Genomic DNA, 17,435 nt, shown 5'->3' with positions numbered 1-17,435 from the left:
ACTACTCTCACAAAAAAGCTTGACCTGATATTAAGTTAATAATTGCAATATTAAACATTAATACCAGTAATGGTAAATTATAAAATAGTGTGGACTGTATGAAAATTAAAGGAAATGATCTCCAGAAAGGATTATTGGGAACACTAATACACACAGGGTAAGAATTTTCTGACACCGAAAGTTAGATAATTAAGAAATTTATATTACCATCTATATTGTAATTGCATCACACCACAACACCTACCTAACATATAGAAAATTACTGGCCAGTAAGAAATCTAAATGAAAGGAGTAATGGCACACAAACTGGATGCATGATGGATGTGCTCCATGGAGACTTCTCATTATTTCAACTATCACTACCTTAATATGGAGGTTTAGTAAATTTCTTGTCCCTATTCTTCAGCAGGGGACATTTACTTGGAGAGTTTACTTCGAAAGTATGATTATCAAATGGTATACAATACCGACAGGTTGGTAGATAAGACACACAGGCAACATTTAGGCAACTTTATTCCGAATAAAGTTGCCTATGTGTCTTATCTACCAACCTCGAAAGTATACCTGGAGAGGGTTTTGGGGGTCAATGCCTCCATTGCTCGGTCTGTAACCAGGGGAGTTCCTATTACAATTTCGGGTCAAAACACCCCATTATGGCCTCGATGACACTGGATTATTCTGCACCACTAACAGACCAGCGCTCACATGTTACTAACACTATGGCGTCCTCTCCCACTGTATCACTCCGCGGCCGCCGCACACCCTCCTTCACACAAAATTTCTTGAAAGGTCAAACCATACCCCGGCCGGGATTGAACCCGCGGTCAGAGAGTCTCAAAACTCCAGACCGTCGCGTCATTACGATTTCGTGAGTCATCTTGAAGGGTCAAATCAGCATCACATTTTAATATACAATTATTACATTATTCATATTTACACATGCTGAATTTAGAAAAATTAGTGAAAAAATCCACGTGGTAACACCAGCTAGAACAGCTGCAGAGTTGTAATGGTAAGCAAGAATACAGTAATATTAGCTAGCAAGAGGCTACGTCATGATGCATCTGTATAGTTATACTGGCTAATAGGCTTCTAAAAATACAATATCAATCCACTTCTCTGTGTGATTAAAGTAAATTGTTAATGCACAAATCATATTGCAAAATAGAAAATTTTCAAAAGCATTTGAAGAACAATAAATCAATAATTAATACAGACAGTCGTAACATACTGCAGGATAAATTGACTGTGTAAAATTAAAATCACAATATTGTGAGCGGAACTGTGGAAAATACTATATATTTTCCAGAAATACGGTAATTTATAGGTAAATAGATGGCCTATATTGTATTTAATAAAAATTGTTATCGAAAATTGGAAGCTGCGCCTGCGCAGAAGGAGACTTGCCATTGTTTGTTTGGATTGAGAGTAACAGACATTAGTAATGGGAAGAATTTTTCGTGCTCTAGAGGTTAAAATTGGGCTGACACCTCTCAAATAGAAGCCGAAATTGTTGGATGTGCATTCCTGCATAACTTGAGTATCAGGCGACAGGACAGGACAACTCCACCAACCTCAGATAAGCTGTCTAATTTATGTTTAAATTCTGGCCAGTAAATTTTTCATAAATGTAGGCAAAAGGGGGGATAGGTCATATACATGACACATTAATCTCCAGTCAAATTGGTGAGTGATATTAAGATATATTTTCCTTCTGTTATGTATATTACCTGGAGTTTACCTGGAGAGAGTTCCGGGGGTCAACGCCCCCGCGGCCCGGTCTGTGACCAGGCCTCCTGGTGGATCAGAGCCTGATCAACCAGGCTGTTGCTGCTGGCTGCACGCAAACCAACGTATGAGCCACAGCCCGGCTGATCAGGAACTGACTTTAGGTGCTTGTCCAGTGCCAGCTTGAAGACTGCCAGGGGTCTGTTGGTAATCCCCCTTATGTGTGGTGGGAGGCAGTTGAACAGTCTCGGGCCCCTGACACTTATTGTATGGTCTCTTAACGTGCTAGTGACACCCCTACTTTTCATTGGGGGGATGTTGCATCGTCTGCCAAGTCTTTTGCTTTCGTAGTGAGTGATTTTCGTGTGCAAGTTCGGTACTAGTCCCTCTAGGATTTTCCAGGTGTATATAATCATGTATCTCTCCCTCCTGCGTTCCAGGGAATACAGGTTCAGGAACCTCAAGCGCTCCCAGTAATTGAGGTGTTTTATCTCCGTTATGCGCGCCGTGAAAGTTCTCTGTACATTTTCTAGGTCGGCAATTTCACCTGCCTTGAAAGGTGCTGTTAGTGTGCAGCAATATTCCAGCCTGGATAGAACAAGTGACCTGAAGAGTGTCATCATGGGCTTGGCCTCCCTAGTTTTGAAGGTTCTCATTATCCATCCTGTCATTTTTCTAGCAGATGCGATTGATACAATGTTATGGTCCTTGAAGGTGAGATCCTCCGACATGATCACTCCCAGGTCTTTGACGTTGGTGTTTCGCTCTATTTTGTGGCCAGAATTTGTTTTGTACTCTGATGAAAATTTAATTTCCTCATGTTTACCATATCTGAGTAATTGAAATTTCTCATCGTTGAACTTCATATTGTTTTCTGCAGCCCACTGAAAGATTTGGTTGATGTCCTCCTGGAGCTTTGCAGTGTCTGCACTGGAAGACACTGTCATGCAGATTCGGGTGTCATCTGCAAAGGAAGACACGGTGCTGTGGCTGACATCCTTGTCTATGTCGGATATGAGGATGAGGAACAAGATGGGAGCGAGTACTGTGCCTTGTGGAACAGAGCTTTTCACCGTAGCTGCCTCGGACTTTACTCTGTTGACGACTACTCTCTGTGTTCTGTTAGTGAGGAAATTATAGATCCATCGACCGACTTTTCCTGTTATTCCTTTAGCACGCATTTTGTGCGCTATTACGCCATGGTCACACTTGTCGAAGGCTTTTGCAAAGTCTGTATATATTACATCTGCATTCTTTTTGTCTTCTAGTGCATTTAGGACCTTGTCGTAGTGATCCAATAGTTGAGACAGACAGGAGCGACCTGTTCTAAACCCATGTTGCCCTGGGTTGTGTAACTGATGGGTTTCTAGATGGGTGGTGATCTTGCTTCTTAGGACCCTTTCAAAGATTTTTATGATATGGGATGTTAGTGCTATTGGTCTGTAGTTCTTTGCTGTTGCTTTACTGCCCCCTTTGTGGAGTGGGGCTATGTCTGTTGTTTTTAGTAACTGTGGGACGACCCCCGTGTCCATGCTCCCTCTCCATAGGATGGAAAAAGGCTCGTGATAGGGGCTTCTTGCAGTTCTTGATGAACACAGAGTTCCATGAGTCTGGCCCTGGGGCAGAGTGCATGGGCATGTCATTTATCGCCTGTTCGAAGTCATTTGGCGTCAGGATAACATCGGATAGGCTTGTGTTAATCAAATTTTGTGGCTCTCTCATATATATATATATATATATATATATATATATATATATATATATATATATATATATATATATATATATATATATATATATATATATATATATATATATATATATATATATATATATATTGGCAGTTTGGAGGGATATGTTGTGTATCTTTATATGTGTATGCTTCTAGACTTTTGTATTCTGAGCACCTCTGCAAAAACAGTGATAATGTGCGAGTGTGGTGAAAGTGTTGAATAATGATGAAAGTATTTTCTTTTTGGGGATTTTCTTTCTTTTTTGGGTCACCCTGCCTCGGTGGGAGACGGCCGACTTGTTGAAAAAAAAAAAAAAAAAAAAAAAAAAAAAAAATATATATATATATATATATATATATATATATATATATATATATATATATATATATATATATATATATATATATATATATATATATATATATATATATATATATATATATATCTATATATATATAATCATTTATTATTTTTAATATACTGTCCACAAATTTACATATTTACCAGAATTCCTGGTGATGTATATTTCATTTGTAATTAATAGGTCCAGAGCAACTTGTGGATATGACAGTGGTAGGTATCGAAGGGGGACATTTTTTGCGACCTTGGTGTCCCAAATTCCTACTTGTCTAACTGATAAATAATAATTATCTTTGTTCATTTACTGTTATGTACATAATGATACATTCAGATAAATGTAATTTTCCACATTTAATTTGCCCGTTGGTCCTTCTTAAACCGGAGGTAATTAGTGAAGTCATTAATTAGTTAATTAATAATTATATGTGAAATGACAGAAGGAGGTGGATGTTAAGTTCACAAATTTACTTAATGTGTAGAGGATTATAATTATTACAATATTAATTTGATAGACAATTCTGGCCAAGATTTATATCAGTGTATGTGTAATTGATAAGACAAGTGTGGCTAAAGATTTTATTGTGTATAATATTAATTTTGCTATGCCAAATTCTGGCAAGGATTTATGTTAATTTTTATAATATTAATTTTGATAAGCCGAGTCTCGCTAAAGGTTTGTATTAATGTACATTTGAAGTTTATATTATTTTCTTACATGTAATTGCAGAGCTCAAGTAGCTAGGATTTATTCAAAGGTAAGTTGTACTATTTACCTTTATAAAGTGCATAATTTAGTACATAATCAGTGTTATTAATTAAGTTGAATTTAATACATTGCATCATGGCTGAAAATGTGGAAATTAATGTAGAAGACAAACATGGAATATAGAGCAAAGAAAGCATCACTGCAGGCTAGAAAGGGTCATGTAACCAAGGCATATAATAAGTGCTTGGAATTAATGAATCAAGAAACTGTGAATACTGATTATTTAAAATTGTATTTAGATCCTTTGGGGAATAGATATGATTCATACAAATTATATTACAACAAATATGAAGGAGATTTGTTAGTAAACTGTGTAGATGAGACTGAAGTAGATCTCATGATTAATCAGTATTATGAATTAGAGGAAAAGATTCTTGAAAGTCAGGCCTTGAATAAATTAAAATGTGTAAACCAGGCAGTTAATCAGTCTGCTCCAACAAATAAGATGTCTTTGCCAAAACTCCCAGAATTATGTTTACCTGTATTTAATCCTGGAGAAAACTGGGAGGAGTTTTGGTAAATTTTTAAAGCAGCTGTGCATGACAGGAGTGATCTAGCCTGTGTAACTAAATTATTTTACCTCAAAGGACAGGTGAGAGGAGATGCTCACATACTCATACAAGCCTTTCCTAATGTAGATGACTCTTACAAGGAAGCAGTTGACTTGTTGATAGTCACTTATGGTAATATAGAACAAAGTAGGTTGGATCTAGTGAATATCATTGTTAGTTTAAAATCTCCAGATCACACTTACAAAGGTTTACAGCAGTTTAGAGTTAAACTGGAGAGCACTCTCAAAACTTTAAGTAATAAATATAATCTGAAGGAATCAGATTGGTTATTGAGTGCCATAGTACAGAATAAATTAAACTATAAAACAATTGAATGATCTCGAACAAATATCACAAGGGTTATTTTGGACTGGAGGAAATAAGACTAGGTCTACAAGAATTAATTGTGCAGTTGCAGACCAGCCAACTAACTCATTTTAAAGATGCAACACATAATAACTCTGAGGTATCTGTCAAGTTTCACAAAGGGAAAAATTATCCACAATGGTAATAATCAAAATTCATTTCTTAAAAAGAGTTGCATAGGTGCATATCAAGTAGCAGGAATCAGAAATAATGATTCTCCACAAGGTAAGAAGAATAAGTACCCTCCTAAGAGTAGCCCAGTTAATAAGAAACCAGTCAAAGAAAAGAGAGATTGTCTTTTCTGCAAGGGTACTCATTTTTCTAAGAATTGCAATGCATACAATTCATGGAATGATAAAGTTGAAAGATTGGAGGAACTTGACAGATGTATCAGGTGTTTAGGTAATCACAATGTAAAGGATTGTCATGCTAAATTAAACAACTGTTATCAATGTCACAAAGGAAGACACCATATAGTCATGTGTAAAGGTCTATATGATAATGTTGATAATAATGATAATGTTGACAATCCTGACACAACAGTAGCTAATGTAAAAATTGCTGCTAATGTTAATAATGATGGTTTTGCTGAAGTAGCCTTACCTGTGTTACAGGTAAAAATTGATGATAAAAGGCATAAATCAAAAAATGTAAATGCATTATTGGACCAGGGATCCCAGCGTACTTTCATAAAACGTAAATGTCTTGATGGTATGAAAGTACAGATGGGAGATCCCACAACTTTAAAATTATCTGGTTTTCTCTCGGATAAAAGGTCTCAATTGTATGACACTGTTTATGTAACTGTCAGGTTGGGCAATGAGAAAAAACGTGTTAATGCAGTAATTGTAGATAGACTCCCAGAGAAAATATCTACAGTAGGGCTTAGTAAAGCTACAGAAAGACTTTCACATAATGTAAATTTAGCACCTTCTGGTGTAAGTGATGATTCTGTAGGCCCAATAAATATTTTGATAGGTAGTGACTATTATGCCTCCTTTGTAAAGGGTATGGTAAAGAAATGTGGTGTCACCCTTTTGAAGACTGCAGGAGGCCATGTAATGTATGGTAGGATTCCTCGTAATAATAATTCATGACTAGAGGAAACTACAAATACCATAACTGTGTGTCTTACTCATGAAATCGTACCCCAGTATAATTCTTCCATAGAGGATGGTGTTGAGCCAGTGCATAAATTGTGGGAATTAGACAGCATTGGAATAAATATAAATGAAGAAAGTCCAGACGATTCTTTTACTCAGGATCAATACCTGAGAGATGTAAAATTTGAATCTGGACAATACTGGGTGCTACTTCCGTGGAGACTGAACCATCCAGAATTGCCCACTAATTACAGAATGGCATATGGACAGTTAAAGGGTCAGCTCCGCGAACTGAGTAAGACACCAGAATTGTTAACTGCCTATAATGATATAATTGCTGAACAATTAATTAATAAATTTATAGAAGAGGTACCTCCTGAGCAAGCCAAAATTTATGGTCACTATTTGCCACATCACGGAGTGAAGAAAGATTCTAAGACCCCTCCTTGAGGATTGTGTTTAATTGTAGTGCCAGGAGTAACAAAACTGTACCTAGTTTAAATGACTGTTTGATGACAGGTCCGTCGTTGACAGAAAAATTAGGAGATATCTTATTAAATTTCAGAGTAAAGAATTATGCCTTTACGGCTGACATAAGTAAAGCTTTCCTAAGAGTGGGTTTACAAGAGGCTGACCGGGATTGTACCCGCTTCTTATGGCCTGAGAATCCTAGTGACCCACTTAGCCCTCTGAAAACCTTTCGCTTTAGGAGCGTATTATTTGGTGCTACATCCAGTCCGTTCCTACTTCAAGCGACGATAAATGCACACCTTAAATGTACGGGAAGTCCATTGAGTAAAGTAATGAGCAAACAATTTTATGTGGACAATTTCCTGGGTGTGACGTCAACTGAAGAGGAACTGTTAATGACTTATGGAGAGGCTAATAAAATAATGCAAAGTGCAAATATGCCTCTGAGGGAATGGAATAGTAATTCGTCCAAATTAAAGGACAAAATAAGTAAAGATTACCCTGGAGATGAAGTGCCAAAATGTAGTAATGTATTGGGTTTAACTTGGGATACTGAGAGAGATTTGTTAATGTTAAAACCTAATAATTACAGTATGCCCAATAAATTAACTAAGAGAGTTTTGCTTGCTGAAGTTTCCAAATGTTTTGATCCACTAGGTTTAGTGTCACCCCTTACTATAAGAGGGAAATTATTAATACAGGAAGCATGGAAACTTAAATGTGCTTGGGATGAAATTCTACCTGAGGAATTCATTAACAGGTGGGATGAATTAATTGGTGATTATGAAAAAATTCCAATGTTGGAGTTCCCACGCCAGGTGGCCAATCCAAATGGGAAAAATGTACTCCACATTTTTTGTGATGCTTCAAAATTGGCATATGGAGCAGTTGCTTACCTTCAATGTAATAGTGTTATTTCTCTTGTTATGTCTAAGGCTAAAGTGTCTCCCAATTAAATCACGTACCTTCCAGGTTCCTCAGTTGGAATTAACAACCATTTATGTAGGTGTCAAATTAGCTAATTATATAAGAAATAAGTTGCAGGAGATAAATATTATCGACACTGTAATTTGGTCTGATAATGAGGTATCCTGACAATGGATTTGTAATGGAAACAGTAAAATTGTGTACGTACAAAACAGAGTCGCTGAAATTAATCAGATGCAAGAGAAGTATAATAGTTTGGGTCAGCATATGTTAACATTTAATCATATACCTGGTGAGGAGAATCCAGCTGATTTCTTGTCTCAGGGTTCACCTTATGCTAAATTTGTAAATGCTGTATCATGGTTTAAAGGACCGAACTGGTTGGTAAATAAAGTTAATTGGCCTGTACAAAAGACGTATATTGCTCCTGTTGAAATTACTGTGACCACTGCTCCAATAGTTTGTCCTTCATTAGCCATTGATATAAATAGGTATTCTTCTTTACCTAAACTAATCAATGTAACTAAGTTGGTGTTTAAATTTCTAAACAAGATGAATATTTCATATAAGTTTTCACATCCTCTTGAATATTGAATAAAGAGGGTACAGGAGGAAATCTATGGAAATGAGATTAAATTGATGATGGAAAGAAAAATTGTGAAAGGTTCCATAATAGAGAAATTGGGGCTGTATTTAGAGAACAATGTAATTAGGTGCAGAGGTAGGTTACAAAATGCTGAATTGGGTGATTATGCTAAACACCCTATCTTACTGCCCAAAACTCATCATCTAACAAATTTAATTGTTCTAAATGCCCATAAAAATGTAATGCATGGTGGGGTACAAGATACCTTAAATTGTATTAGGGAAACTTTCTGGATTCCACAAGGACGGCAAAGTGTAAAAAGGGTGATTAAATCTTGTGTAATATGTCGCCGTGTGGATGCCAGATCCTATATGTACCCAGGTCCTCCACCATTGCCAAAGGAGCGTGTACAATTAGTGAAACCATTTGATGTAACAGGTGTAGACTATAGTGGTCCAATAATTTTAACAGGTACTTCAGATGGTGTTCCACTGAAAGTGTATGTTTGTTTGTTCACCTGTACTGCTACTAGGGCAGTTCATTTAGAAGTGGCACAGGACTTGTCTGCAGAACAGTTTATACAGCTGTTTCGAAAATTTGCAGCTAGGAGATCCTGTCCGAGATTGATGATTTCGGATAATGCCACAAATTTTGTAGCAGGTGCTCAACACTTGATAGAATTAAATAATAGTAACGATGTTCAATCTCTGTTAACCCAGCGAGGGTGTACCTGGAAATTTATTACTCCTAGAGCCCCTTGGCAGGGGGGGCTGTACGAAAGACTGATAGGCACAGTGAAGAGGTGTCTCCGTAAAGTACTACACCGGAAGAGAATTAATTTGGAAGAATTCCGTGCAGTGTTAGTGGAGGCAGAGAATCGTATAAATAATAGGCCTCTCTCGTACATGAGTGATACACCTGATGCAGATGTATTAACACCTTCTCACCTAATATGTGGAAGGAAATTGGAAGCTGCCCCTGTCTATAGAGATAATCTGGAAGAAAGTGATGAAGATTACAATGATGCGGCAGTGTTGTGTGATAAATTTAAAATGTTAAATAAAGTAATTGATCATTGGTCTAATGTGTGGCGTAAGGAATATCTTCTTACACTACGTGAACACTTTTATGGTGCAACAGAGGCAGTAAATCGACAGAACATTCAACCAGGTGACATTATGTTGATTGATACTGAACAACATCGAACATTGTGGCCTCTGGGCAAAGTATTGACATTGTACCCAGATGCACAAGGTGTTGTCAGGAATGTCAAAGTGTTGTGTCATGGCCAGGAAAGTTTACGCACAATTAATAAATTGATTCCCTTGGAATTAGGTGCTCAATCAAACGTAAATGAAAATCTGAGGGAAAGTGACACGAATGATATGGAAGATAACGCTGACCAAGTGATGCCAGAAGATGAAATCGTAGAAAGACCTACTAGGAGAACAGCCACTCAAGCCAGAACCGGCTGGAATCGTCTCCTAAAGGAAGGAGTAATTTGAGTCGTTTAGCAACGAACTCTGGCCGGCCGCAGTGTGGAAAATACTGTATATATTTTCCAGAAATACGGTAATTTATAGGTAAATAGATGGCCTATATTGTATTTAATAAAAATTGTTATCGAAAATGGGAAGCTGCGCCTGCGCAGAAGGAGACTTGCCATTGTTTGTTTGGATTGAGAGTAACAGACATTAGTAATGGGAAGAATTTTTCGTGCTCTAGAGGTTAAAATTGGGCTGACACCTCTCAAATAGGAGCCGAAATTGTTGGATGTGCATTCCTGCATAACTTGAGTATCAGGTGACAGGACAGGACAACTCCACCAACCTCAGATAAGCTGTCTAATTTATGTTTAAATTCTGGCCAGTAAATTTTTCATAAATGTAGGCAAAAGGGGGGATAGGTCATGTACATGACACATTAATCTCCAGTCAAATTGGCGAGTGATATTAAGATATATTTTCCTTCTGTTATGTATATGTGTATATATATAATCATTTATTATTTTTAATATACAGTCCACAAATTTATATATTTACCAGAATTCCTGGTGATGTATATTTCATTTGTAATTAATAGGTCCAGAGCAACTTGTGGATATGACAGTGGTAGGTATCGAAGGGGGACATTTTTTGCGACCTTGGTGTCCCAAATTCCTACTTGTCTAACTGATAAATAATAATTATCTTTGTTCATTTACTGTTATGTACATAATGATACATTCAGATAAATGCAATTTTCCACAGGAACAATTCACAAGTAATCTCACAATTCCGGGAGGAAACTTAAGTGGTCATTAATTTATAAATAATTCCTCAGCACAGTATCTTAGCTGTCAAAACTTTGGGGCCCAGTTACTGGATCCATTATTTACCTCGGTAGTCTCCTGACTACCACCCAAACCATGGTTGTCACGTGCATAATAGAGATATTAATTTAAGTGTGTATGTGTGTGTTTACCTAATTGGTTTTGCATGGGTCGATTCATAGCTCTGGTCCCTTGTGTGTGTGTGTGTGTGTGTATACTTATGTAGATGTACTCACCTAGATGTACTCACCTAGTTGTGGTTGCAGGGGGTCGAGTCATAACTCTTGGCCCCGCCTCTTCACTGGCCGCTACTGGGTCACTTTCCCTGCACCATGAGCTTTATCATACCTCTTCATAAAGCTATGAATGGATCATGTGTGTGTGTGTGTGTGTGTGTGTAACTCACCAGGTCCTGAGGGTAGAGGGTACCAGTTCTAAGTAGCAGACCGTCCTTGGTTTTCCTGCCCCAGAAGCTGGAGTAGTTGGTGGCCCTCCAGCCGTACTGACGGAGTCGAAAATTAACTTCCTCTATGACGTCTTCATCCACCATACACTGGTCCTCCTCACACACAAGTCCTCCCTTCTCACACCAGCTACAACACAGGAAAATATCCATTATTTACCTTCATTATTCAGTTAAGCTGGCTGGTTTATTAGATTTAAGAGGGAAGGGGGGGGAGGGGTAACCCATTAGAAGGCTTCGGCCAGATGACCACCAAAAACTCCAGTAGCGGGTCATCGAGTAAGACCAGCGTCAGGAAACACTTGTCCTATTTCCTGACCAATCTTACCTAACCCATGTACTTAATACGTCATCCATACCATTAAGACCGTGTCCGGAGACACTTCTCTCCTGACGAATATAACAACACAATCTCAAATTGCTCTAAAATAGATTATTTACACCTGTAGGTGCAAGCCTATCATAAGGTACACACAGTACACCTATTTTAGCTATTAAAATTAGACTGACTATATGGAAATAGGTAACATGGCCTTAATCACCTACTGACTAGTCAATAGGTTTTTATCAACCAGCTAATTTTTTGAGAAATATTAAAACAAGTAAGTTCTTTCAGAAAAAAAATCCACTTTTTCAGAGAAATACAAAAAACTGAATAACTACTCGAGAAATTTAAAACGATATAGTTATACTTAGAGAAATATTTAAGAAATTGATTCATTCAATGAGAAATTTTTAAATATTATTCAGAAATCAGGTGAAAAACTGTCAGTTCTTGGAAAAATTACAGCAAGAGGTACAGCTGAGTGCCAGGTGTTGAGAGTGCCAGTGATGGCAGTGTTGGTGAGTGTAAGGTATTGAGAGTGCCAGTGATGGCAGTGTTGCTGAGTGTAAGATGTTGAGAGTGCCAGTGATGGCAGTGTTGCTGAGTGTAAGGTGTTGAGAGTGCCAGTGATGGCAGTGTTGCTGAGTGTAAGGTATTGAGAGTGCCAGTGATGGCAGTGTTGCTGAGTGTAAGGTGCTGAGAGTGCCAGTGATGGCAGTGTTGCTGAGTGTAAGGTACTGAGAGTGCCAGTGATGGCAGTGTTGCTGAGTGTAAGGTGTTGAGAGTGCCAGTGATGGCAGTGTTGGTGAGTGTCAGGTGTTGAGAGTGCCAGTGATGGCAGTGTTGGTGAGTGTAAGGTGCTGAGAGTGCCAGTGATGGCAGTGTTGGTGAGTGTAAGGTGTTGAGAGTGCCAGTGATGGCAGTGTTGCTGAGTGTAAGGTGTTGAGAGTGCCAGTGATGGCAGTGTTGGTGAGTGTAAGATGTTGAGAGTGCCAGTGATGGCAGTGTTGCTGAGTGTAAGGTATTGAGAGTGCCAGTGATGGCAGTGTTGCTGAGTGTAAGGTGTTGAGAGTGCCAGTGATGGCAGTGTTGGTGAGTGTAAGATGTTGAGAGTGCCAGTGATGGCAGTGTTGGTGAGTGTAAGATGTTGAGAGTGCCAGTGATGGCAGTGTTGCTGAGTGTAAGGTGTTGAGAGTGCCAGTGATGGCAGTGTTGGTGAGTGTAAGATGTTGAGAGTGCCAGTGATGGCAGTGATGCTGAGTGTAAGGTATTGAGAGTGCCAGTGATGGCAGTGTTGCTGAGTGTAAGGTGTTGAGAGTGCCAGTGATGGCAGTGTTGGTGAGTGTAAGATGTTGAGAGTGCCAGTGATGGCAGTGTTGCTGAGTGTAAGGTATTGAGAGTGCCAGTGATGGCAGTGTTGCTGAGTGTAAGGTGTTGAGAGTGCCAGTGATGGCAGTGTTGGTGCCACTACAACGTACCAAGTGTTACAGTTGAACTTATACGAGGTGCCGAACAACAGTCTCACACCATCCTTCTCACACACTGTAATGTTGAAGTCAATATTAAACTTAATACAGCAGAGTAAATACAATACTGACTCATCGGTAATAATAATAATAATGATAATAACTCAAGTGAGAGAAAATAATTTATTAATAAATTAATTTATATTATTAATAAAGCAAAGTAAAATATATAAAGAAATTTAGTATATATATTTGCAGGACAAGCCACGGGAGGGGTGGAAATCTTTAGCTCAAGTACTTTCACATTTCTCAGTGCGTCATCAGGAGCTGTGCAATGTTGCAAGGGAGCAACCAAAGCAGGGAGAGAGGTCTCAGAGTAGCGTAGGTGTCACCGGCCACGGATCTAAGGGTAACCATGGACGGTGACACCTACGCTACTCTGAGACCTCCCTGCTTTGGTTGCTCCATTGCAACATTACACAGCTCCTGATGACGCACTGAGAAATGTGAAAGTACTTGAGCTAAAGATTTTCACCACCCCCGTGGCTTGTCTTGCATATATATAAATATATATATATATATATATATATATATATATATATATATATATATATATATATATATATAAATATATATATATATATATATATATATATATATATATATATATATATATATATATATATATATATATACATATATAATATATATATATATATATATATGTAGGTTGGTTATAGGTAGTAGGTTGGTAGACAGCAACCACCCAGGGAGGTACTACCGTCCTGCCAAGTGAGTGTAAAACGAAAGTCTGTAATTGTTTTACATGATGGTAGGATTGCTGGTGTCTTTTGTCTGTCTCATAAATATGCAAGATTACATGTACGTCTTGCTACTTCTACTTACACTTAGGTCACACTACACATACATGTACACGTTTATTTATACACACTCATCGGAGTTTTCTTTGATTTTATCTTATTAGTTCTTGGTCTTATTACTTTTCCTTTTATATCCATGGGGAAGTGGAATAAGAATCTTTCCTCCGTAAGCTATGCGTGTTGTAAAAGTCAACTAAAATGCTGAGAACAATGGGCTAGTAACCCCTTTTCCTGTAAAGATTACTAAAAAGAATAAGAAGAAGAAAATTGTCAAAGTGGGAAGTCTGAATGTGCGTGGATGTTGTACAAATGATAAGAAAGAGATGATTGTGGATGTTATGAATGAGAAGAAGCTGGATGTCCTGGCTTTAAGTGAAACAAAGCTGAAGGGGGTGGGAGAGTTTCAGTGGAGAGGAATAAATGGGATTAGGTCAGGGGTTTCAAATAGAGTTAGAGCTAAAGAAGGAGTAGCAATAATGTTGAAGGATAAGCTATGGCAGGAAAAGAGGGACTACAAATGTATAAATTCAAGGATTATGTGGAGTAAAATAAAGATTGGATGTGAAAAGTGGGTTATAGTAAGTGCGTATGCACCTGGAGAAGAGAGAAGTGTAGAGGAGAGAGAGAGATTCTGGGAAATGTTGAGTGAATGCGTGGGGAGTTTTGAATCAAGTGTGACAGTAATGGTGGTTGGGGATTTCAATGCTAAAGTGGGTAAAAATGTTATGGAGGGAGTAGTAGGTAAATTTGGGGTGCCAGGGGTAAATGTAAATGGGGAGCCTTTAATTGAGCTAAGTGTAGAAAGAAATTTGGTAATAAGTAATACATATTTTATGAAAAAGAGGATAAATAAATATACAAGGTATGATGTAGCACGTAATGAAAGTAGTTTGTTAGATTATGTATTGGTGGATAAAAGGTTGATGGGTAGGCTCCAGGATGTACATGTTTATAGAGGGGCAACTGATATATCGGATCATTATTTAGTTGTAGCTACAGTTAGAGTAAGAGGTAGATGGGAAAAGAGGGAGGTGGCAACAACAAGTAAGAGGGAGGTGAAAGTGTATAAACTAAGGGAGGAGGAAGTTCGGGTGAGATATAAGCGACTATTGGCAGAAAGGTGGGCTAGTGCAAAGATGAGTAGTGGGGGGGTTGAAGAGGGTTGGAATAGTTTTAAAAATGAAGTATTAGAATGTGGGGCAGAAATTTGTGGTTATAGGAGGGTGGGGGCAGGAGGAAAGAGGAGTGACTGGTGGAATGATGAAGTAAAGGGTGTGATAAAAGAGAAAAAGGTAGCTTATGAGAGGTTTTTACAAAGCAGAAGTATTATAAGAAGAGCAGAGTATATGGAGAGTAAAAGAAAGGTGAAGAGAGTGGTGAGAGAGTGCAAAAGGAGAGCGGATGATAGAGTGGGAGAGGCGCTGTCAAGAAATTTTAATGAAAATAAGAAAAAAATTTGGAGTGAGTTAAACAAGTTAAGAAAGCCTAGGGAAAATATGGATTTGTCAGTTAAAAACAGAGTAGGGGAGTTAGTAGATGGGGAGAGGGAGGTATTAGGTAGATGGCGAGAATATTTTGAGGAACTTTTAAATGTTGAGGAAGAAAGGGAGGCGGTAATTTCATGCACTGGCCAGGGAGGTATACCATCTTTCAGGAGTGAAGAAGAGCAGAATGTAAGTGTGGTGGAGGTACGTGAGGCATTACGTAGAATGAAAGGGGGTAAAGCAGCTGGAACTGATGGGATCATGACAGAAATGTTAAAAGCAGGGGGGGATATAGTGTTGGAGTGGTTGGTACTTTTGTTTAATAAATGTATGAAAGAGGGGAAGGTACCTAGGGATTGGCGGAGAGCGTGTATAGTCCCTTTATATAAAGGGAAAGGGGACAAAAGAGATTGTAAAAATTATAGAGGAATAAGTTTACTGAGTATACCAGGAAAAGTATACGGTAGGGTTATAATTGAAAGAATTAGAGGTAAAACAGAATGTAGGATTGCAGATGAGCAGGGAGGCTTCAGAGTGGGTAGGGGATGTGTAGATCAAGTGTTTACATTGAAGCATATATGTGAACAGTATTTAGATAAAGGTAGGGAAGTTTTTATTGCATTTATGGATTTAGAAAAGGCATGTGATAGAGTGGATAGAGGAGCAATGTGGCAGATGTTGCAAGTATATGGAATAGGTGGTAAGTTACTAAATGCTGTAAAGAGTTTTTATGAGGATCGTGAGGCTCAGGTTAGGGTGTGTAGAAGAGAGGGAAAATACTTCCCGGTAAAAGTAGGTCTTAGACAGTGATGTGTAATGTCACCATGGTTGTTTAATATATTTATAGATGGGGTTGTAAAAGAAGTAAATGCTAGGGTGTTCGGGAGAGGGGTGGAGTTAAATTATGGGGAATCAAATTCAAAATGGGAATTGACACAGTTACTTTTTGCTGATGATACTGTGCTTATGGAAGATTCTAAAGAAAAATTGCAAAGGTTAGTGGATGAGTTTGAAAATGTGTGTAAAGGTAGAAAGTTGAAAGTGAACATAGAAAAGAGTAAGGTGATGAGGGCATCAAATGATTTAGATAAAGAAAATTTGGATATCAAATTGGGGAGGAGGAGAATGGAAGAAGTGAATGTTTTCAGATACTTGGGAGTTGACGTGTCGGCGGATGGATTTATGAAGGATGAGGTTAATCATAGAATTGATGAGGGAAGAAAGGTGAGTGGTGCGTTGAGGTATATGTGGAGTCAAAAAACGTTATCTATGGAGGCAAAGAAGGGAATGTATGAAAGTATAGTAGTACCAACACTCTTATATGGATGTGAAGCTTGGGTGGTAAATGCAGCAGCGAGGAGACGGTTGGAGGCAGTGGAGATGTCCTGTATAAGGGCAATGTGTGGTATAAATATTATGCAGAAAATTCGGAGTGTGAAAATTAGGAGAAGGTGTGGAGTTAATAAAAGCATTAGTCAGAGGACAGAAGAGGGGTTGTTGAGGTGGTTTGGTCATTTAGAGAGAATTGATCAAAGTAGAATGACATGGAAAGCATATAAATCTATAGGGGAAGGAAGGAGGGGTAGGGGTCGTCCTCGAAAGGGTTGGAAAGAGGGGGTAAAGGAAGTTTTGTGGGCGAGGGGCTTGGACTTCCAGCAAGCGTGCATGAGCATGTTAGATAGGAGTGAATGGAGACGAATGATACTTGGGACCTGACGATCTGTTGGAGTGTGAGCAGGGTAATATTTAGTGAAGGGATTCAGGGAAACCGATTATTTTCATATAGTCGGACTTGAGCCCTGGAAATGGGAAGTATAATGCCTGCACTTTAAAGGAGGGGTTTGAGATATTGGCAGTTGTGTATCTTTATACGTATATGCTTCTAAACTGTTGTATTCTGAGCACCTCTGCAAA

At 38.3% G+C, this 17,435-nt stretch overlaps 1 protein-coding gene across 1 annotated transcript in view; it reads right to left on the bottom strand.

Moving 5' to 3' along the window:
- LOC128694362 (uncharacterized peptidase C1-like protein F26E4.3) overlaps positions 1-17,435 on the bottom strand; it is a 117,738-nt gene that overhangs the window by 45,810 nt on the left and 54,493 nt on the right. Inside the window, exons 3-4 of the mRNA XM_070093508.1 lie at positions 13,169-13,232; positions 11,309-11,495 (exon numbers count right to left, since the gene is read on the bottom strand). Of these exons, the coding sequence (XP_069949609.1) occupies positions 11,309-11,495; positions 13,169-13,232 (251 nt within the window). The remainder of the gene's footprint in view (positions 1-11,308; positions 11,496-13,168; positions 13,233-17,435) is intronic.

The sequence above is a fragment of the Cherax quadricarinatus genome, chromosome 43 (assembly GCF_038502225.1).
Source record: "Cherax quadricarinatus isolate ZL_2023a chromosome 43, ASM3850222v1, whole genome shotgun sequence".
In the NCBI taxonomy this organism is placed as follows: Eukaryota; Metazoa; Arthropoda; class Malacostraca; order Decapoda; family Parastacidae; genus Cherax; species Cherax quadricarinatus.
Note: the sequence above shows the minus strand (reverse complement) of the source record. Positions and strands in the feature narration are given on the sequence as shown.